Source organism: Chrysemys picta, unplaced genomic scaffold (genome assembly GCF_011386835.1).
Source record: "Chrysemys picta bellii isolate R12L10 unplaced genomic scaffold, ASM1138683v2 scaf975, whole genome shotgun sequence".
Lineage (NCBI taxonomy): Eukaryota > Metazoa > Chordata > Testudines > Emydidae > Chrysemys > Chrysemys picta.
In genome coordinates, this window is record NW_027053682.1 from 1 (window position 1) to 23,942 (window position 23,942).

Sequence of the window (23,942 nt, forward strand, 5' to 3'; positions counted from 1 at the left end):
ATCAAAATCTTTATTTAGCTATTTAGCCAGTTGTTGCTTTTTTAGAAATTCTTCACTTCAAGAAACAAATGTTCAAATATGTCTGCATAAATTTAACCCACAAAAATTGCCCACACTTGGCTGTAAAAACTAACACTGACACACACATATACATACCAGATAATGTAATGTGGTGGTGCCCAGCTATGCATTAAATAAACCAGTTCGCATGCACAAAAGAAGGCTTTACTTGCCCACATTTTGCAGGTGTGATTTAAGCAGCCAAATCTGACCATTTGCCTCGAAGAATGCCTAGTTCATAAACAACCACAAGCACAAAATATGCAAGTGCTTTAAACACAGCGTGCAAATGCCTGGGACTATGAACAAGTGATGACCTCTCATAGTCACTCCTGGCCCTTCACATCTTCAAAACACTGTGCAAACATGGCAGTTCTGCTGCGAGGGTTCCCTGTCCTGAGACCTTTCACCAGCCTTGTTAGAAGATTTGTGGAGTGCTCCTTTCATCTAGCGCTAACGCACTGGGCTCCAGAATAAGGCATATAAATAGTGGATCCCAAAGACACTATAGTTTTCTCCCTCCCTCCCCCCTTCTATTCTTAAAGGGTACGTCTACACAGCAAAAAAAAAAAATCTCACAGCAGTGTAAAAGTGTAGCTGTTCCTGGTTGGGCTGGAGCCCAGGCTCTGAAACCTGGCAAGAGGGTGGGTCTCAGAGCCCAGGCTCCAGATTGACTGGGAATGACTACAGTGCTATTTTTATCCAGGTAGCCCTTAGCCATAGGCCTCCTAATAACTGGATGATTCCAAGTGCCAGTCATTCTGTCTTGTTGTACTTTCCCCAGAGTCTGTTTTTTCAAGCCTTTCTTGGCTGAATACTGTGGCAACAAGCTAGACAAATAAATAACCAACCATCTTCCTTTTCCCTTGGATTATCTCTGTCTACTGCGATTGATTCTGCCATTGCCTATCTTAGGGTAGGAACAGAGATGGAATCGACTCTATGTCCGAGGGGGAGAAACAGCAAGATTTTTGTTCATTACACATAAGGGCAAAGATCTAAAAGCCTAGAGTTTAGACAGAAAACCTCTCCAGTTTCCCGTTTTACCTTGTCCAGCATGGCATCTCCACACTCCTTCAGGATGATTTTCATCCACAGTCCAGCTGCCGTGGCACAGGTGGGGCTGGCAGACAGCATACCACCCAATGTGGCCTTAATAAAGTCTGTGGCCTGTTCTGAGGGAAAGTACTCACTAACAACCTGGGAACAAATCAAAAACAGGAGAGACTGCAGTGGTGTCTGGCTTTTTAAAAATGGAGGCCTAATATCTCTATGAAAAGATATATGCATCAACAAATTGTTAATTAGCCTCATGTCTAGTGAGCCATTTGTGATTACAATTCTCTCTACAGTCTATATACGACATTTTTGTATTCTACACTAATGATATCAGGTTAGAGACAAAGCCTCTGTTGCACAATTAGCACAACATTGTACTGGATATGCAGGAGGTAAGTTTCCAGTGTGTATTCTCTTATATACACTGCATCTTTTTACAACTTAAAAAATGAAGTAAAGAGAGGCATGCACACAAATATAGGCTAAGGCAAACCCACAAAGTGACAGAATGAAGACTGGGTGGTTTCTCAGCTTGATGTTCCACTAACAGAGTTTTTTCTCATGGATGGCTGGATAGGTACATGTGTGCGCAGCTGTGTGCGTATTTTCATGTGCGTGCAACATTCTGTGGAATCTGCTTTTTACATGGCATTCATAGCACACATCTATGAAAAGCATCTTGCTGGTTACTAGCAATGAATGCCCCGCTCCCACAGCTCACTCCAAGTACGGAAAGGCATCACGAAAGCGTAAATGTAAAATGAATGGTGCCCCGTCACTAGAACATCCGCACAAGCTTTTTGAGTCAGTTACCCTGGCCATTTTGGAAGATGCCTGAAACAGAGCCTCAGGGTCTGGAGCTGTTAGTGCTTCACGGAGACATCTCAGCTCCTCCGCCGCTGACCCCAGATTCATGGACTGGCCTGGAGTGGAGAAAAGGAGAAAAAGTACTGTAACGATTAATGAAACTGAACCTCTATTGCATGGATATTCATACAGAAGGATCCATGTGCTATGCTGTTATCAGCATAGTGTAAAATCTTGGCCCCATCAAAGTCAATGGCAAAACTCCTGATGACTGTAATGGAGTCGGGATTACACCCTAAATGTCTGAAAGTTAACGGCAGTGGTATGTTACTGTGAATGATACAGGATTGAACAAGCACTGTATTCAGCTTGGAGCAGCTTTCTGGGTGTGTCTGGTTTCAGTAGCCTCTCTGCTCTCAGTATTTAAATCTAATCTCATATTCAAGTACAAGTCATGCAGGTAGATCTCAGGGTCCAATGTAGAGGTGAATCCCTCCACCAAACTCGCATTGTAAAAGAGATGGGGCTGGACAAAAACTTCGGCAGGAAACCCAGGCTCATCAGTCACTTCTAAACAATGCTGGGATTTCTATCTTGTACATGCAAAGATTGGAGTCTCTTCTTCTGTTTCTGAATCACCAACACTGTTTTTTAAGACTGATTAATAATAATTGGAAATAAGGTGACCAGATGTCCCAATTTTATAGGGATAGTCCCGATTTGGGGGGTCTTTTTCTTATATAGACTCCTATTTCCCCCCACCCCCTGTCCTGAGTTTTCACATTTGCTGTTTGGTCACCCTAATTGGAAATGGCCTTAAACAATAACCAAGCCCTATCCCTTTACATCTAACCATTAGGTGAAAAGAATATCCTACTCTGTCACAAAGGGGAAAATGGCCTACACTTACTGCAGTAGCTTTGAATGCTCATGACTGAGGGCTGCTGGAAGAACTTTTTGTTTAAAGAATTATTCCGGGAAACCCCTCCAATACAGCCAGTGGCAGGGTAAAGAGAATGAAAATGTTTAGTACCAAGGGCTTATCTACATGGACAGAGTCAAGAAAGCTAATCCAAATTTATTTTCAAAATGCATTAGTTAAACTTCATTAAACACCTATGGGGACACACTTATTTAGAATTAAAGGGGCCTTATTTCAGGTTAGTTTCATTCATGTAATTCACTAAAATTAATAAGGGCCATTTTAATTCAGAATCAGAGCATCCACACATGTGTTTAATGCCACTTTAAATTTACACCTTTAGTTCATTTGGATTAACTTTCCTTAGTGTCCCTGTGTAGAGAAGCCCTAAGGAATTTAGCAGATATCTACCTGTATGCAGACCGTTTATTATTTGTACAGTTCCCAAAAGTGTGCTAGGCTCTTTACACATCATAATCTTCTCTTCTAATGAGGTATTTACAAGATGCCCACCATTCTGTTATCTAAGTGCTAACAGACAGGACAGAAAGAACTAGACAGGCAGAAAAATGGACATTACAACAGTGAAAGAAGGTGAAGAATTACTTATACCTGCTAATGGTCTCCTCACCTTGTATACAGAGAAGGCAGCTGATACAGTCAACCACCCACTGACGGGACGTGGCCAGTGAATCACAGCTGTATGGTGCTATTAGTCCAATCAGAGATCCAAACCGATTAAAAGTTTCCTGAGTCTAATTACAAAAGAATGAAGAATGAACGTTCTCCAGCTGTACTAGACTTCACTTGCCATCCTTATTGTTGCTACCAGTCAGCTCTGTGTTTTTGGGGAACCAGGGCACAGTATCTAGCCTGTGTGTCTCATGAAGGACACCCCTCACCCCCGTCTCTGTTTGAACCAAAACCGATCAGAGAAAAGGCTTGCAGAGAACAATGAAGGGCATGGGGAGACACACCTAGACCCCTCCTGACAAGGGTGACAAGATTAAGACATCTCCATTTTTGCATACAGAATGAAGAACAGAGACAACTCCCCTAGCCTCATCTGCATGAAAGATGGGACAGGGATTAGCATAAAGAATGAGGAACGGGGAACCGCACTGAACTCTGGGACCAGAAAAGCAGGGACGCACTGCATCATGGGAATCCCTGCTCCAGATGCTAATGAACCTACGCCTGCACACACCCAGCTCAGCAATTATCAGAGCAATTCTAGTAATAAATCTTTGATTGATATCCCATAATACTGAAGCAGCCTAGTTGCCTTGTGAGCTCCCTGGAAGAAAACAACACCCATAGCCAAGAGTGATCAGCTCCTATTGTCTAGCCCAGGGGTCGGCAACCTTTCAGAAGTGGTGTGCCGAGTCTTCATTTATTCACTCTCATTTAAGGTTTCACGTGCCAGTAATACATTTAACGTTTTTAGAAGGTCTCTTTCTATAAGTCTATAATATATAACTAAACGATTGTTGTATGTAAAGTAAATAAGGTTTTTAAAATGTTTAAGAAGCTTCATTTAGAATTAAATTAAAATGTAGAGCCCCCTGGACCTGTGGCCAGGACCCGGGCAGTGTGAGTGCCATTGAAAATCAGCTCGCCTTTGGCATGCGTGCTATAGGTTCCCTACCCCTGGCCTAGCCTAAAGAAAATCCTTGAGCCATCAGTTTACCCATAAACAAATCTAGTGTTCTCCCTTGAGCCATTGTATTTTCTCTACAAACCCCCCGACCTATGCCCAAGTAAGGGTTCTGATGTATAGACCCAAACTCTGCATCAGTGCCATTGGGATTCTATCTCCTGACTGATCGTGCTGGGGGCTCTGCCTGTCTTCAGCACTCAGGACCCTGAGCTACCACCACCACCTGGGAACCCCGACCAGTTCAAGCCTCATGGAGTGGGGGAGATCCCTCTCTCTCTCTCTCTCTCTCTCTCTCTCTTTTCTTTTCTACCTCAGGTATTAACCTTTAAAATGTAACTTATGTTTGTTTAGCCCTCCTTGTGTAGTTATCACTATTATTCAATAAATAACTTTTATGGTTCAGCTGGTTGCTTCTCTCTCTCTCTGAATTTTACTCTTTTGTGTTTTTAGCTTCCCCCATTTACTCGGCAGCAACACTTCTTGTACCTAAGCTAAAGATCCCTGTAGTGCCCCAAAATACTGTGGGGTTTGCTCATCAAGTGTGTTACTCCCAGTACAATTGTAATGTGAAAGTGTGATAGGGACGTGTTAAACTTGGGGCACATAAGGGAGGGGCAGCTGAAAGTGCTGTTCAACCCAGCCTATTGAGACCAGGGGCACATAAGGGTACCAGCTTGAAAGTGCTGCTTAACTCAGCCCACTGAATACAGGGACATATGAGGGGATCAGCTGGGGCATGCTGATTGACTTGCTCTGCTAGTGTGTGTGTGTGTGCGCGTGCGCGCGCATCTTCATCTAGTTCTAGTTATTAGCCCTGGGGAACCTAGGTCCTGCAGGGTAGCTCCATTGGGAGCTCCATTGGGAGGGGACTTGTAGAAGGAAGGAGTAGAGCTCCATATGAACACACAAGTGACATAAGCCCCACATTAATAAAATTACAGAACCCTCCCCCCACCCAGAAGAGTAACCCTAATCAATGAGCCTACCCAAAGTGACGGGCACATCTGATAACATTGTGCCTCTGATTCCTGTACTGAACTGGGGAATGCACATTGGAAAACATAATCCCAATTGTACATACAAATGGATGGGGTCTAAATTAGCTGCTATCATGCAAGAAAGAGACCTCAGAGTCATTCTGTACAGTTCTCTGAAAGCATCTGCTCAACATGCAGTCAAAAACCATAACAACATGTTAGGAACCATTAGGGAAGGGATCGATAATAAGACAGTAAATATCATTATGCCACTGTATAAATCTACAGTACCCCCACACCTTGAACACTGCGTGCAGTTTTGGTCATCTCATCTCAAAAAAGATAGGTTAGAATTGGAAGAAATCCAGAGAAGAGCAACAAAAACGATTAGGCGTATGGGACAACTTCTCGTACAAGGAGAGATTGAAAAGACAGGGACTTTTCAGCTTTGAAAAGAGACGACTAAGAGGGAATATGATAGAGAACTATAAAATCATGACTGGTGTAGAGAAAGTCAATAAGGAAGTGTTATTTAGCCCTTCACATAACACAGGAACAAGGGGTCACCCAATGAAATTAATAGGCAGCAGTTTTAAAACAAACAAAAGGAAGCATTTCTTCACACAATGCAGTCAACCTGTGGAACTCATTGCCAGGGAGATGTTGTGAAGGCCAAAAGTATAACTGGGTTCAAAAAAGAATTAGATGAGTTCATGGAGGATAGGTCCATCAATGGCTATTAGCTAACATGGTCAGGGATGCAACCCCATGATGTGAGTGTCCCTAAGCCTCTGACTGCCAGAAGCTGGGGCTGGGACTGTCCAACGGGGGATGGTTCACTTGACAATTGCCTTGTTCTGTTCATTCCCTCTGAAGCATCTGGCAGCCACCACTGTCAGAAGACAGGATACTGGGCTAGAAGAACCATTCTCCTGGGGGATCCAGGATAGCCACTCTTATGTTTTATGTTCTTAGCTGATTAAATAGAGCTTCAGCTTTAGCATCCTGGGAGCATAAGAACCAAGAATGCATTTGTGACACTGGCAGACCAGTCAACCTGTGTATGACCCATAATAACTTAACCATAGGCGCTTCTACTGTATCAAGACAGTTCACTTGCATGTGAATTTCTAAGAGATGTATTAGTCTAGCAATCATCAACTCATTCAAAAATGAACAATAGAGGCTAAGTGTATTTGTCTGTTTATCTATACCCGGTTAGAAGTTTCACAATGTAACCAAATTAGCTTGTAGATGCTAATTCCCTTTCATGTCTTAATTGCCTTAATTATGTATGCAAGGTGTTCAGTTAACCTTAAAATCAAAGATGTAAGACACTCCAGGAAACCAATCATTTCTACATTATCTTCAGCTTAACTATCTGTGTTATAATGGAAGAACGGCTAATTACCTTATGTGAAGGAATGTAACTAGTTCTTCAAAGCAAAGTACAACAGGTGATCTGCATTGGGGGAAGGTCCTTCTGTGACAATTTCTGTGAGGTCGGCTTGTCAGCCTGCTAGAATAGCTATAAAAGAGAAGGCTTGGGCCTGGGCCTATCATCTCTAGTCTGCTTAAACTCTGAACAGGGAAAGTGTAAGCCATAGGACAGAGATTTTCCAAATAACATTTGGAATAACCTGGAAAGTGCATGGAAAAAACTAACAGACTTTACATCTAAGCTGCCTTTGGATTCTGATCTGTTGGGATGATTCCAGAGAGACTTTTACAAATCAGCAGTTTATTCCATCACTGTTGTGATCCTGAACTATGAACATTGAAAGTCACTTGTATGGATATTGATCAATTAACCATTTGTAACTCTCTTCTTTCTTTTAACAATAAATCTTAGATTTAGTTATTAAGGATTGGCTGACAGCATGATATTTGGGAAAGACCTGAGATTCATATTGACCTGGGGATAAGTATCTGGTCCTTTATGATCAGTGAACCTCACATATGGTGAGCCAGGTTTTCAGTAACCCCTCACTATATTAAACATAGAATATCAGGGTTGGAAGGGACCTGAGGAGGTCATCTAGTCTAACCCTGTGCTCAAAGCAAGACTAATCCCCGGAGAGATTTTTACCCCACTTCCCTAAATGGCCTCCTTAAGAATTGAACTCACAACGCTGGGTTTAGCAGGCCACTGCTCAAACCACTGAGCTATCCCTCCCCTTTCTTCCAAGACATGGATGTTTAGATGGGAGCCAAGGTCTGGACTGCCAAAAGGGGACTGCATTTGGCATCTTGTTAACTAGGGTGGGAGCTCTTCTGTTGTTGACTTGGTGAATCTAATTATAGAATAAGCCATCAGTTTGGGGGATTGTCTGCCCTCTACTTCTTGCAGTCTGCCTGGAGTGTGGTCACGGCATTGTTGTGTAAACCTCTCTCTTCTGGAAGCAGGGGGATCTTAGTCACCTTGAGATCCCAGCTGCTGCTCTGGAAGTTTTTCATGCATTTGCGTGGAGTGTCAGATCTGATATAAGCAGGGAAGTCAGCTAAAGGAAGAAATAAAGAATAAGAGGCTATACTCACTGTGCTATTAACTGTCTCTTGATATGCAGTCAGCAGCTGGGTGCTGGCCTGCAAGGCCCTTTCTCTCTCCCACTCCTTCTCTGAACTGAACCATGTCCTTAGTAGCTGTTGGTAGAGCAGGGGAATGGACAGTTAGTACCAGAAAATCCCTCCCAAAAGTTCCTCTTAAACAGGTTTAATTGTCACTAAAATCCCTCTCCAAAGCATCTGACCTCCATGTAGCAAAGGAATTACATGTCTAATGGAAGAGCCCCTTAGATATACAAGTCCCAGGGACCAGATTCACCTCTGGTGGTTGAAGCCAAAGGAGGTACATGAGAGATGAATCTGGGCCCGTGTATGTGATGTCTGCTGTAGACTGTCTGATGGGAGCTGTCTAGCACTTTGCATGCTGTTTGATGTCTGCTGCTGTGGTCTGTTTCCTGGGCAACTTCTCCCACGTCGAGTGGCAAAATGACAGAGAGGAGCATTTCTTTTTATTAATTTGAATAAGAGCAGAGAAGTCTTATCCTGAAGGTGCATCAAACTCCCCACCCTTCAGCTCTTCAAGATATTCTGTTCATGTCTGAGGAACAAGAAGTCTCCTCTGAATGAGTTTCCATACACAGGGCTTAACTCAATATTAATGAATTCCTCTTCGAAGAAATGATCAGTTTCAACTGGTTCTCTTGGATTTGGCTACTGCAGGGTGATTTTCTTGCCGGTCCAAGTAGTGTCAACTCCATTGTAAGAACTCGATCCCAATCCAGCCCTGGCATAAAATGGCATAGCTTCCGTGGATTTCAATGGGGCAAATGCCCACTTATCACAAGGAAGAATGTAGTTCTTTCTCCCTAAAATTAACTCCGTTGTGGAAAATTCCTCCACAACTGAAGCTTGACCCCCTAAATCTCTGACTCTTCCCTGCTGTAACACAAGAAACAAACAATCTCCACCGCGGTTCAATGGTCTACTCACATCAAACATTTCCTGGAACCAGTCTGCGGTTGGTTCTTCCTCCAGCAAAGTCTTCATTAGCTTGCCAAGGGCTTCCACGGACCTCATGTACAGTGACTGAAACCAGAAGAGAAGGAGTGAGGCTCAGCGCATATCATTTGTGTGTGGGGGCCGGGTGAAGCTAACCATAACCTTGCCAGGGAGGCCATGTGTGACTGCCATTACCCAGTGCCTGCTGGGCAGAAATACAGTGGATGGTGCCAGAGGAGAATTGTTGTCACGTACCTGTATATGCAGAGCATCCTTTGCTGTCTCGCCTTCCTCTTTCGTCTTCTCCAAGGGAGGAAGGGGAAATAAACTTTTGAAACACTGATCTATGAGCTCACGGTTTTCCTCCAAGGTCAAAGATGGTTTGAGTTTGCTGGCAGAAGAAAGAGAAAAGTCATGCATTAGACTCAGTACCACCTCCAAGTAAAAGAGTGGGTCCAATGGCTAGAGATTGCCCCAGTCTAGAACCCCAAATACAAACAACCCTTCACTTTGCAGCTGAGCACCTCTTTGCACCTCTATTAAGTATTGGCTCATCTAGAAGTAAAGCTAAAGCTTCAAGTCCCCTTTTTAGAGAAACCCACAAGCTTCCTTCCCCCTGCCAGCTAACCAGACACCTCCTTCCCCATCTGAACTCTCCTCCATTGTACTGCATGCCCCACAACCTCCAGTCTTGTGTCTTTCAAGCACAAACCTCCAAATGGACACATTCAAACCCTCAAGAATGAAAGTTCTGCTGGTGAGCAGCATGTGAGCCAAATCCTGCAGGCATCAGACTGCTCCCAACCTGACACTCATGAATTAACAAATAAGAAGTCATCACAGTGCCAGGAAATGTGGCAGAAAATAGCCTACCTCAGATGTTCAATGGCAAGAATTGCCTTGTAGCGAATTGGAGATGCCAGGGAATCCAGTGGTTCCTTTTTAATGAAGTCCTGAAATGCATTAATAGGGACATAAAAAATGGGAAATGGATTTGAAAGGCAGAGAGGTCTTCCTCTCCCACCCTGAAATAGGGCCATATGCCACACCTGTAATAAACAGACACCGTACTCAGCAGGCTCTCTGCCTCTGAAATGGACCATAGGGCCATCTGCAGGCTATACGGAGGACAGAAAGATAATTCACCAGACACAAGCCATTCCTTCCAGTTACAGCCCACAATATGTCAGCATCTCTGCCGAGCTCAGAGTGGACCCAGCATTCGGGGTGCCATGCAGGGGTCCATGGGGGAGGGATAGCTCAGTGGTTTGAGCATTGGCCTGCTAAACCCAGGGTTGTGAGTTCAATCCTTGAGGGGGCCACTTAGGGATCTGGGGCAAAATCAGTACTTCCTGCCATGCGGGCAGGGGACTGGACTCGATGACCTCTCGAGGTCCCTTCCAGTCCTATAATCTATGAATCTATGAGACTGCAGTAGTACAGTCACAGCCAATGGATAAAATAACATCTCCCTGGAAACCCAGTCTTATTGCATTACAACAAACTCCTTTGTACTTCAGTCCTCAAAGCTCCTAATCACTCACCAGCATGTAGCCAAGGAGCTCCTGTTTGTAAGAGAATTCGAACTCCTGGGAGTCTCTGGTCTCCAAGATGGCACAGCTAATCTCCGTGACATTCTGGATGAGAGTTAGTTTTAGGTACATATCCTACATAATCCAGAAGGAGAAACAAGGGAATGTGGATGAGAAACTGAGAGAAGAACCAGAGTCCAGAAGATAAAGATCAGGAATTAAATCTAGCCTCAGGAGAGAAGAGAGGTGTCCGCAGACCCTAGAAGGCAGAGGACCCCAGCTCTGCACCCACCTCAGAAGAAAAGAAAACCCACGTTCATCAAATAAATCCAGGTCCACTTACACCAGAGCAACCAGGACTCCTGCTTGATGTAGCAAGGAAATCAAGCTCTGTGCAATTTAAACAAGCAACTTGTGTATAGAAAATGCAAGACCTGAGAGCGGATTATTTAGAATTTACCTTGTTCGTAACAGTGATGCCCAGCACCTGAAAAACGAAATGCAAAACAGTTCTTAGCAATGTATGTCCAACATAACACACATCCTCAAAATGTCCTGGCTGGTGAATATGGAGCAGAGAGAAATCACTATTGTTAAATCTTCCAAAAGGCAGGAAATGTATCCAGAGGGGGTGTTTTGTAGAGGTCAATATCAGGGGCCATCCTATGTAATATTTGCATTTGTGAACTACTAGAAGATATCAGTTTGGTTCAACTGTTTTTGACAATGCCTAAGTGAGAGTCTCAGTCAGATAGGGCAGAATTGAATGGCAAAGTGACGTGGAGAGGTTGCACGGAGATGAGAGTCAGTGCCTGCAGTCAGACACCTAGGGAACAGAAATAAGGAGCACACAGACAAACAAGAAGACAGATAAGAGGTAAGGGAAGTAGTGTGTCCAAGAAACAGAGTGACAGCAAATCAACTAAATACAAGCTAGCACTAGTCTCTCTTTGCTAGCGAAAGATAGAGCTAGATACAAATACATATTAGGGGAGTTAGTGTTATTCTGAATATCCTGAGTGTGACTGCATCTGAATTACTGTGTAGCTGTGGTCTACAGAATTTCAGAAGAATATAGAGAAACTAGAGAAAATACAAAGAAGAGTAATAAAAATGATACAACATGTGACAGCTCACGCTCCGTCCATTACAGTTTTAAATTTGAGTTATGTGACAAATTATTGCTCAAAGGAGAGTTTTAGAAAATACAAGCCCTCTCTCTATAAACTCAGAGGCAATGCTATCACTTCAGGGTAATGCCCCTAACACTTATCACACAAAAGCTCTTACCTGACAACTGGCTCTGTAATAGTGAAGGATGTTCCCTGTGATGTCTGCCTCCACTCGGGAGAGAAGCTGGTCTTTTGGAGCATGAACAGCCACGTTGCTGTATGTCAGCATCAGGGTGCTGCGAGTCTTGCCTCTTTTTCCACGGTGGTAGTCCTAGACAATCGGAAACGTCACTAGAGACAAGTTCTTGTGATTCATTTTGCCTTGGAATTCTGATCTGCTGCTGACCGAGGAATTGCTCACAGCAGCAATGGCAGTTTGCACTTGCAAAGCTCTTTTCAGCCAAAGATCTCAAACCAGTATTTAAGCAATATAATAACTGTGTGAGGTAGGGAGTTATTAGTATCTCCATCATTCCCACAGGTCACTCTGACACAGAGAGCCTAAAATGCTGAACCTACAGCAGTGAAGTACACGGGAGCTTAGTCATTGACACTGGTGGGTACAAGATCAGGCACTAAATGTCTTGCCTAAGGCTGCACAGTGAGTAAATGCAGAGCCAGCAATGGAAGCCCAGAGGCCTAGTCTCCTGCTCTATCCTCTAGATCAGTGGTTTTCAACCAGGAGTACTTGTGTACCCCTGAGGGTCTGCAGAGGTCTTCCGGGGGTATATCAACTCATCTAGATATTTGCCAGTTTTAGAAGCATAGAATATCAGGGTTGGAAGGGACCTCAGGACGTCATCTAGTCCAACCCCCTGCTCAAAGCAGGACCAATTCCCAACTAAATCATCCCAGCCAGGGCTTTATCAAGCCTGACCTTAAAAACCGCTAAAGAAGGAGATTCCACCACCTCTGTAGGGAACCCATTCCAGTGCTTCACCACCCTCCTAGTGAAAAAGTTTTTCCTAATATCCAATCTAAACCTCCCCCACTGCAACTTGAGACCATTACTCCTTGTTCTGTCATCTGGTACCACTGAGAACAGTCTAGATCCATCCTCTTTGGAACCTCCTTTCAGATAGTTGAAAGCAGCTATCAAATCCCCCCTCATTCTTCTCTTCTGCAGACTAAATAATCCCAGTTCCCTCAGCCTCTCCTCATAAGTCATGTGCTCCAGACCCCTAATCATTTTTGTTGCCCTCTGCTGGACTCTTTCCAATTTTTCACATCCTTCTTGTTATGTGGGGCCCAAAACAGGACACAGTTTTCCAGATGAGGCCTCACCATCGTCGAATAGAGGGGAACGATCACGTCCCTCGATCTGCTGGAAATGCCCCTACTTATACAGCCCAATATGCCATTAGCCTTCTTGGCAACAAGAGCACACTGTTGACTCATATCCAGCTTCTCGTCCACTGTAACCCCTAGGTCCTTTTCTGCAGAACTGCTTCCTAGCCATTCGGTCCCTAGTCTGAAACAGTGAATGGGATTCTTTCGTCCTAAGTGCAGGACTCTGCACTTGTCCTTGTTGAACCTCATCAGTTTTCTTTTGGCCCAATCCTCTAATTGTCTAGGTCCCTCTGTATCCTATCCCTACCCTCCAGTGTATCTACCATCATTTTACAACAGACTGCCTGCAGTTAAGCAGAGAGGAGCACAATCTGGAGCTGGGGTTCTCTCAAATGATTTTTATCATCTGATGTCTCATGGCTTGAGCGCTCCTCCCATGCACAATGTGTGGGAACTACATCAGTCGCTTGCATGGAAAAGACATCAGACGATAAAAATCATTTTAGAGAACCCCAGCTCCAGATTGTGCTCCTCTCTGCTTAACTGCAGGCATCACGTAGAACGCATACATTGGGGGACAATGCTAGCTGACCAGAGCAGACACTACCGCAGGGTTGCTGCCCCCGCTTTAGAGGGGGAGAGGAAGTTTGAGAGAAGCCCCTGGCTCCTTTACCTTCAGGTGGCTGATGAACCCAGAAATCTTAACCTTGCTCATTGCAGCCCCAAACTCCTGAAGTGCGTTCAAGGTGAGGTCCAAGTGGCTCTCAGCAGACAATGCAAGGATGGAAATGACTCCCTGTGACCCAAGAAAAATACTGGTTAGGATCTAACTAGGTGCCTGATAGACCCCACGACTCCATTCCTTTCACCTGAAGTGGTGTAAAATGCCAGTGAGGCCTGAGACACATGGGGAGCGGGGGCTGAGTGAAATAGCAATGAAGAGGATATGACGCAAAATGGCATCTGTCCCCCGAGGCCAACTCAGAGCTGAGCCCCACAGGCAGCATTCAGGGATTACTTGGTAAAGTGGGGAGAGGGACAGAGTCCTCACCTCTCTCTCAGGGGCTTCCGTATAATCTGTTGTCGTCAGAAATGTATTAATCTGTGATTTAACATGGACCAGGTCCTGACACACTGCTAAGGATGTTCCTAGTGCCTTATACAGGAAACTCTGAAAGAAAGAGACCAGCACTGAGAGATCAGTAACACAACGTGCCTGTCAGTACAGACCCAGCTCAGCAACACTCAGGAAGGAACAAGATAGCCAAGTCCAAGCATCCAGACTGCAGAAACATCCCATCATCTAGCCCAGCCAGAGAACCAACAATGCAGTACAGACAAGCAGCCTGTCCAAGCAAATATTGGAAGGGCGGGGGGGGGGGAGGGGGACAAGAGAGCAGGGCACAACTAAAAACAAATGTTATATGCAGAATAAAATATAAAGTAATGAAGCCTTGAGAGAAGCCTTATGCAGCCCCCCCAGTCAGAATTTCAAGGGAAATTAACTAGAAACTAAGCCTTAACAGATAACAAACCTTCTCTTTGGAGGGGCTGGCATAGCCGGCCATCTGCTGGCTCAACTCAAGGCTTATTTGGCTGCTCCAGGCACTGTCACCTATCATCTCTAGAGATGTCCTTAGGAACTGCGTGTAAAACAAGAGTTAAAGCAGATGGTTAATTGCAAGAATTTGGGGGTTGTTGTGGGGTTTGTTTGTTTCTTTGTTTGGTGTTTTTTTTTCTTCCTTGTTCTCGGTTGTAAAATTTCCAATATTCAGGTGTCATGGGAAGATTATTTCCCTATTGACAACTATAAACATCAACAACCCAGACTTCCTCTGCCTGTTGTTCTTTAACCTTTGCCTGATGATTCCTCTCAGTCCCCAAACCCAGATGGACAGTGAATTGGAGAATGAGATGGAGCCAAGAAATCTGACCATTCAGGAGTGATTTTATAGCGGATGGAGAATGGGTCTAATAAATTTTGAACACAGGGCCCTGGACTATGAAGGACCAGGCACCTTCTCTGAAGTGTTATGGACCCTTTATGCCACCTCCTGAGGGTCCCCAGGATTGTGAGGTACCTCACTACCACCTGCCCTTAGCATGAGGAAGCCTCCTCTGTGCCTGCCACATGTCAGCTCCTGACTCTGCCAGCCACAGGAAACACAAGCACACCCTTCTCACCCCATCCAGCTCCACTGTCCTTCTACAGGTAAGCCATCGGTACACTCCAACCGCCGAGCCCTCTGTGCAGCCCCAGAATGTCCAGCCCCTGTTCCACTGGACACTCACAGAATTCATAGGTTTGCTACACACCTGTCACCGGTGTTACCTCAGCATCATCGCTCCATTTAACACACTTAGATACGTTTAGAGTGAAAACAACTATACTTCACTTAGATACATTTATAGTGAAAACAAACAGAGTTTAATTCACGAAGGTCAGAGATTTGAGAAGCAGCAAGTAAAATTAATGTAAACAAATGGTTACATAAAAATAAAATCATAACACACTTCTAGAGCTTAAACTTAGATAACCAAACATTCCCCTGTCTCACAAAGGACAGCTCCCCCAAATCTCTCTCCCAGCATGAAACACCCAAATCAAATGTGATCCTCCATTCATAAGACAAGCCAGCTGGCAGTTCGTCCAATAGGTGAAGGATACCTGGTACAGGATACCTCTGGACCTCCTCCAGATATAGTTCCAAGCATCGTCTTCACTTGTAAACAAGGTACCCCCTATTGTTTGTTTGTTTGTTTTTCTTGTATCGAATCTCCTTTGGAGACTTTGCAATCACTTGATTAGAATGTTGCTCTATTGATTAGCATCCACTGTGAAGAATTACTCATCTACATACAGCCATTCAGGCAGATAAGCATCTCCTGCCTCAAAGAAACTTGTTGATCACTTTCTGGTGACCAGCCCCAACTCACAGACCTTAAAAGCATAAATTTCAGTATACAACCATAGCGCATTATCTATTATCCATCCAGTCACTGTGCAATGATTATGATGATCCGTGTGGCACAGGTATCCAGTAAAGGCTTTACATGACACCCTTTGATTATATGGAGATCAGATCCAAGGAATCCTGGTAATCCTATGCACTCCTGTGGCCTCTGCCACTGGGTACCCAAAGGACCTGGGGTCACACCCTCAACTCCCATTGAAGTCAGCGAGAGGTTAGTAACTCTCAGCACTTTGCTGTTCAGGCCCGAATTTTGAACAGCAGCCAGAAAATATCAGAAACCTCACAAGAGAACCTAATCTTCTTTGATTTTTTTAGCTCAAATAATTTCAAATGAGGCTGGATCTGGAATGGGAAATTCTAGAGTGTAATCCAACCCCAAATGGAACTCCAAACCTTCTGGGGCTTATTTGTCACTAGGTCCTTTCCTTTCATTTTCAGCACTCGCCATAAAAATGTTCCTTGTCTGGATTTACAGGAGGCTGTAAAGAGCTCTTTCTGACCAGAAAGGCTTCTCCATGAGATACAGTCACCAAACCTTGTCTTGTCTCTTTTCCTTTTTGGGTTTCTCAGAGCAAATTTTCTTTTGAGTGGCATATAGAAAAAAAGAATCCTTTAAATGTCCCCCAGTGATGCATTAGCACCATTAGCATGCTGGTTTTCTGGTTAAGTTTTGTGTTGTTCCCAGTGGTAATACAGAGTTATTTATAACTAGAGCTGGTTGAATATTTCACAAAACAAGTGGGATTTTTCACCACACAAATGAAAAGTGAAAGAAACAAAAATATTTTGCTTTTCAAAATCAAAAATGACCATTATTCAATTCTTTGTTTTCCCCCTTTCCTTCCCTTTATCCCTCGTCCCCATGCCTTTTTCCCCTCTTCCACTTTGTGACTGAAAAAGCCAGACGGGGGAGGAGACAAACAGGAAAGCAACTGGGAAAAAAACCCAAAATCAACTTCAGTTTAAAAAAACTAAACATTTTCTATTTGGGTTGGGGTTGCTTTGTTTTGTGTAAAAAAAAAAAAAAAAAAAAAAAAAAAAAAACTGAAAAATTTGAAAATGTCCCATGAAAATAAAAAAGGCCATTTTTCACTGAACAAAAGTTGCAAATGAAATGGTTTGACCAGCTCTGCTTATAATGAATAATTTATCATTATTCTTTCCCCAGCTGATACATTTGGAGAGGGGAGGAAGGGCTGTGACAATACAGCTGAAAGCCATCTTGTACCTGAAGCAGCATGTGCTCCCACCGTTCATGGTCCAGGGAATTCTCTGTGTTTCCTATAAAGCAGGAGGCAAAACAATAATGTCACTTAGGTTAGCAAGAAGAGTCGTCCCAGGTATCTTCTTTGCAATCTGTCCTTCTAAAACCCCTGGTCTGCCAAGCTGTAACATACCTGGGCTTTCAAGACTAAATGGGACCTACGCCAACGTTCTTTGTTGGACCAACAGAAAGTATCATGTTATGTACCCTGCTGGCATTTTTATTCAGGGTCAGTCAACCCACCAGGAGTGAGATGCTGAGCACTCCCAATTCCTGTTGACTTTCATGGGAGCTGAGGGTGCTGAGCACATCACAAAACGGTTCAGCACATCAGAAGACTGGGTTTAATGTGAATACAAACTTTTCCTGCATAATAAGAGATTCTGGACTTGATCCTAACTTGATGTAAATCGGTGTAGCTTCACTGAAGTCAATGGAATTATACTGATTTACATCAGCTGAGAATCTGGCCCTGATTCTGAATGTCCAGCTCTAACCTACCCTTCTTGAATGTCGGCACAATGTAGTACTGGGGACTCTGTACAGCAACAACAACTAGGGAAGATACAGCTCATTTCTTAAATCTGTTTTTTGAATATCAAACCCACTTGAACATTTTGGGGTCCGACGTTCATCAGAAAGATATCGGGTTTGTGCTCCACATAGGGTCTGTCATACTCCACAGAGACTATACTGGCACAGCTATGTCATTAGCCATAACCCCATAGTGTAGACACAACCTACACCAGGGGTCGGCAACCTTTCAGAAGTGGTGTGCCGAGTCTTCATTTATTCACTCTGATTTAAGGTTTTACGTGCCAGTAATACATTTTAACGTTTTAAGAAGGTCTCTTTCTATAAGTCTATTATATAAAACTATTGTTGTATGTAAAGTAAATAAGGTTTTTAAAATGTTTAAGAAGCTTCATTTAAAATTAAATTAAAATGCAGAGCCCCCTGGACCAGTGGCCAGGACCCAGGCAGTGTGAGTGCCACTGAAAATCAACTCGCGTGCCGCCTTTGGCACACGTGCCATAGGTTGCCTACCCTTAGCCTACACTGATTGAAGGGTTTTTTCCACAGAGGTCAATAGATTCATACCACTGTAAAATTGGTGAAAGACATTTTTAGGCCCACAATACCTAGATTCTACAAAGGGCAGCCACTTGGCCAACCTAACTTTTATGGCTCGGGTTTCCTTACAGAAAGAAAACTCTGGGTTTTTTAATTGAATCACCCTTGAAAGTAAACATGGGGTTTAATTTTCAGAAAAATTCAGTTTCCAAAATCAGACTATATATGTAACCCCAAAATATTTCACAAACCTCCAGCTTCATGTGTATTCACCTTCCCAACTAATAACCTAGCAAAGGTGTGGGGGGAACTGCTGTAAAATTTCCATTCAGCTGAAACCTTCCTGGCCTGATTCTGCCCTGATTGAATTGGCCTCAGTGGTTAAACTCTGGATTTACCCCAGTGGTTCCCAGTTATCCAGGTGAAGGAAAAGTGAGGGCCCAGAACCCCAACTTCAATTCCCCACTGTTCTCATGTACTGCAACAGGAATGGCACAACACATGTCAATACGAAGCTGCATTTTGTGGCTTCCCTTCCATGGACCGCACTCCTCCTAACTAGCACTTTACCTTCAACGTACTGCAGCAGAGGTGGGATCTTTACTACCCACATCTCACCCACTGCTGCATGGATATTGTAGTGCAGGGCCTTCAGTAATTGCAAGGCAGCACATCCATGTCCTTCTCTTTCATAAGGGGATGAGGCTACTACCTGTCAATGAGAGAGAAAGAACAGGCTAAGTTTTGTCAGCACAACACCAGTTTGTTCCTGAAGGAGGGAATAGTTCAGACTCTCTCATTGTGGAGACCGTACAATAGAGTTTTTGCTTCTACTGCAGTGTCTTCCTGAAGAAGCAAGCATTCTAGCTAGTACAAGGATGCAGAACAGTGTGTCTCAGGAGAGGGTGGAGAGAGAGAGAGACCCAATCATACACATTCCTCAGCCTGTCTATAAGCATCTAGCTATAAAACCGATTTTTATAGTTAACTGTCCCACTTCACATTTCGCAGAAAACCTATTTTCATGGTCTACTCACCAGGAGTCGTGCCAGCAGCCCCTGGGGTGTAGGGAGTTTCACTAGGGAAAGAAACAGAATAGCATTAATGATGCCAGGCTTTGCAGAGAGTCCTGCTGATGTTATTCACCTATCCATTTCCAACGTGCCCACCAATGTTGAATACAGCTGATAATAATTTGCATTTCCATAGTGCTTTCAGTCTGAGCATCTCAAAATGCTTTACAAACATGAATGAATTCCGCCTCACAGTACCTCTAAGAGGTTGGCATTAATTACTCCTTCATTTCACAAGTGGGGAAGCTGAGAGAGAAAGATCAAGTGATTTCCCCAAGGTCACATCAGAATTTTGGTGGCAAGGCGGGAAGAGAACCCACGTTTCCTAGCTCCCTCCCATGGCCATGTTGTAATCACAAGACCATCCCTCATTCATTTTAGCCTCCTGATTGCAGACGAGAGAACTGGAGCAGACTGAATCTGTTCATTTCATAGGGCCTGGAGAGAATAAATGAAAGAGTTTCTGTTATAAACCTGGTCCACTGTAGTCGAGGCAAGCAGCTTCTTCTCCTTCCTGCTGCTTTTTCTCAGCCAGTTCTCTAAGGCATCTGCAGAGAGGCTTCAAAGTACCAGTGTACTGAGCTGGCACCACATACTCCAGAAGCCTTGGCCATAACACCTGCAGAGAAGAGCGAGACTGTTCAGTACATAGCTATTTCCATTCCCCCACCTCCAGTATCCTGCTGTCTGAATCCCTCCCTGTCATGTAGCTTCTCCTTTTATTCATCACTGACCCTTCCCTAACCTATCACCTCATCTCTCTCTCCCCAACATCTCACTCTACCTGTCCGGTGCCCCTGCACTCTGTCTTTTAAATACACTGCCTAGTTTGGTGAATCCTCTTTCCCTGCATTAGAGCATTATGGAGCTATTTAGATAGCACCATAAACTCACCCAGAACTTTACAGACCTATAGAAGGCACACTTCCAGCCCCAATATCTGTTCAAATCCAGGATCACCAAATCAGAAGTATTCATGGGGGATCTAAGGGGAAGTTGCACTCAGACAGTGGAAAGAATTAAGAGAAGATCTGTGCAACATGATTCCTTCCAGTTAAGTTGCTTTACATCTTTTCTCTAATGTGAACCACTTACTCCATGATGAAGGGGTCACACTATCCCTGACATGAATTTGATATGTTGTTCCTCCATTATGCTGACTGTGCAAAGAGCTTCCTTGTGGAGAGGTACAAGGAACAACGTCCCTATTTCAAGAAGCAGTAGTAACAGGGCACTTACTTGGGTCATTCCACTGACTGAGGTGTCCAGACATTGCAGGATGTCAATGCACAGGGTTTGGATAGTGCTTTCTTCTTGAATAGCCTGGGTGAGAAGTGTTGTACCCTGCTGTGAGATAGCTAATAAGTTCTATAGAGCTAGTAGTAAGACACTGGCTATAGAATCAGTGTCCTTCTCTTACGAAGCCATCTTGAACATTGACCTATGCCTACTTTTATATTGCACTGGAAGTGCACAAACATCTGAAGGAAAGAGAATAATAGAAACTCCTAACTGGTGGGTCAGATTCCAGGCTTAGGAAAACCCTAAAGTGAAGGGAATGATTCACTGAACACAAAAGAGTTTCCCCAACAGCGTTAAGTTTTTTTAAATTTGAAAAACTGTTTCATCTTTTTATCTTTGAGGAAAAACATTCAGCCTCTGCCCAGTGGAAATAAATATGCAGAACCAGGGGGATCCACTCTGTTTGTTCTGATGCCCCAACCAGCTTGGGTCATTCTGTGTGTAGTGAGTGTGATTCTATCAACAACTTACTGTAAAGTTGAACTGTTTATGTTAATACATATCATGGATCCAGTCATGGAGCACAAAGTGTCTGGAGCCCCTGGCTGTGTCCATGGATAGAAATACGGATTGAAGATATTTTTAAACTAGTACATGTAGAGTAGAGTATGTAGTGAGGGAAATATGCAGCAAGCTTTTCCAGGCTCCTGACAGTCTGGGATGCAGCCTGCATAACCTCGGTGTTTTGCTGATAGTTTATGTATGCTTCAACAGCCACAGAATTGGGCATCATTATGTTCTCTGGAGAGTCTATTGAAAACAAAAAGATGTGCTTCCTTGTACAAGAACATTTCACTGAAAAATGGTGTTTTCAGAAGTTTCAATGTCTCATCAGAGGTTTGAGTAACCTCGATAACTCTGTTAGATGTAATTACCCAGTGTGAGATTCTGATCTCTGTTACACTAGTATAAATCCAGAGTAACGCCACTAAAGTCAGTGGAGTTACCTTGACTTTACACCAATATAACTGATCAGATTCTGGCTCTAATCATTCAGTCCAGCTGTCCCTGAGTCAAAACTCCCACGGAAGGCAAGGGGAGCAATCAGCATGCAAGAATGGTAGGACCGAGTCCTACGTGTTAAGAACTCTCCTTACCAGTTTGCTGGTGGACACACTGAACTCGTGGAAAACATATGCTACCATATCCCATTCTACACAATTCTCCACACTTCCTGAACTGAGCAGCCTCCTGATGAAATGAAGAACTGCCTTCCTCACCTGCAAGGGTAGAGATTACACACAAGAGTTCTTGTTATCCCTTCTGCCTGAAATAGGAGATAGGATATGAGAGTCCTTATGCTTTTGAGTTTATCTCCTTAGATTATAAACATGGCTACATTTAACACAGGCAGGAGAATGACATGCCTTCTCTAGTCTGCAGTCTCTCCTCTGGATCTGAATGAAAGCTCCACCCAGATATCCATTCATCCCATATCATTGAAAAAAATTGAAATATTTCACTGCTCCACACACAATCTTACCTTAGCATTCTGATCACTGAGAGTGGATTTCACTGCCTTCACAATCAGAAACTTTTTAACTTTTGTCTCGGGCACTGAAAGATAAGGAGAGGTGTACAGTACTTTTTTGTTCCACTCACTCACTTTCCACATTGGAATTAATCCTGGATTTCAAAGGGCCCTATTTAAGAATAGTACCGAGCTTCTCTCATCTACAGAATCAGTGGGAAAAACATAGGACCAGACTCTGGTCTCAGTTACACCAGTGTAAATCTAAAGTAATTCCACTTCTATAATGAGTGCCATCATACTACCATGATGGAAATCTTATAAAAGCGTTAGATAGACTGAGGTCATTGAAGTTAATCTGTGTTTACACCAGTATAACAGAACTCAGAATCTATAGTGTGTAATACTGACGAATATCGAGTCAGGAGTCCTATTTTATTTGTATCTGATTATTGTTAACATGCATTAGCCCCAAGTTAACTTCTGTATTTGAAGTTGAAAAATATCTTGGGCTACATTCAGCACTTAGTTGAACCTGTTGATTTCTGGGTGGCCATAGGGGGGTAATTTAGGGCAGCATTTGGTCCCTTAGTGGAGATCCAAACCACTGGTGACTGTGTGTTATAGAGACTCTGTGCCCCATTTGCAGCCCTGCCGTGCCTACAAAGCCTTGGTTCTTTAGCTCAATCTATAGTAGCTCATGCTTTTAGCTCTGGATCAGGGCCGGCTTTAGGCCGATTCCCCCGATTCTCCTGTGCCTAAGAGGGCCCTGCACTCCACGCCTAACAGGGCCCCGTGCCCAGTGGCCTTTTCAATTTTTACTCACCCGGCGGCGCTCGGGGTCTTTGGCGGCACTTCAGTGGCGGGTCCTTCACTCCCTCCGGCTCTTCGGCAGCACATGAAGGAGCCACCGCCGAAGTGCCACCGAAGACTCGGAGCGAATGAAGGACCTGTTGCCAAAGACTCGGAGCGCCGCCTGGTGAGTACAAGTCCCACGAATCAGACCCCGCACTTCCTAAAGCCGGCCCTGCTCTGGATGTCCCCAACTTAACCCTCAGCATGTTGGCCAAGAGGGCAGCTGGCACAGTTGCTCCTGTGTTACTTACAGTCGGCACCAACAATGGCACTGAGCAGATTCAAAGAGGCCACACGAACAGCCTCATTCTCAATCTCCAGCTGCGAGTGCAGAAATGCTATCAGATCATCAGGAGAAGAACGGGCTGCAAGGGAACAAATCACGTCCTCACTGACAACAGAACTCTTATTCTTACCATACCTGACAAAGGAAGTTACAAGGAAACCACTGTGCAACTCAGAGTCTCTTCCCCTTACCTAGCAGAACTACACAATCCAACAACTCTGCGTGATTTTCCGTGCTGAGCGGCTTAGCTTGAGAACAGATCTGTGGGAAGAAGGGAAATGGTCAAAGAAAAACTAATCAGAAGCAATTGAAAAGAAAAGGTTCAATTAATTTCTAAGCTTCCACTTCCTACTTGTCCAAATAGAGGTCTGAACCCCAGGTAGATGGTACTGAATGCACAGCAAGAATCAAACACAATGACCAATACATTCGATAAGAGAAGCTAAAGGGTTTTGAGCAGCAGAGCTGATCGAATCAAGACACAGCCACAGTTTTTACTATACAACTCTGACTCCCCTGATAATCAGCTTATGGTGAAATTGCTTTACAAACTGAGCTGGATATTAGCTAAGAAAATGAGACCGCTACCTGCTTACTCTTGAGCCTACAGAAATCAGTAAGGCATGAGGAGGTCCCCAGGCTCTGCACTATCATTCGAT

The 23,942-nt window shown here is 44.0% G+C and overlaps 1 protein-coding gene across 1 annotated transcript; it reads right to left on the reverse strand.

Annotated features, from left to right (window-relative positions):
* Positions 1-1,038: 1,038 nt before the first annotated feature.
* On the reverse strand, positions 1,039-22,456 carry LOC135979543 (maestro heat-like repeat-containing protein family member 2B). Its single transcript, XM_065579870.1, has 20 exons — positions 22,155-22,456; positions 21,769-21,891; positions 20,609-20,692; positions 19,844-19,988; positions 19,334-19,374; positions 18,867-19,008; positions 17,187-17,239; positions 14,519-14,626; positions 14,035-14,154; positions 13,657-13,779; positions 11,812-11,964; positions 10,982-11,008; positions 10,534-10,656; positions 9,863-9,942; positions 9,245-9,380; positions 8,981-9,076; positions 8,024-8,128; positions 3,480-3,603; positions 1,933-2,042; positions 1,039-1,260 (listed from the first exon to the last, which is right to left on the reverse strand). Exons 1-20 carry the CDS (start codon positions 22,284-22,286, stop codon positions 1,039-1,041), a joined length of 2,247 nt encoding a protein of 748 aa, XP_065435942.1. The 5' UTR covers positions 22,287-22,456.
* Positions 22,457-23,942: the final 1,486 nt, after the last annotated feature.

Excerpts from the sequence above, each read along its gene's own strand:
- LOC135979543 (XM_065579870.1), bottom strand. The coding sequence starts at position 22,286 with ATGTGGAAAGTGAGTGAGTGGAACAAAAAAGTACTGTACACCTCTCCT. Across the intron at positions 10,657-10,981 it reads GCATCACTGTTACGAACAAG|GATATGTACCTAAAACTAAC; the intron begins GTAAATTCTAAA and ends TGGATTATGTAG. Across the intron at positions 2,043-3,479 it reads CTGCCTTCTCTGTATACAAG|GCCAGTCCATGAATCTGGGG; the intron begins GTGAGGAGACCA and ends TCTCCACTCCAG.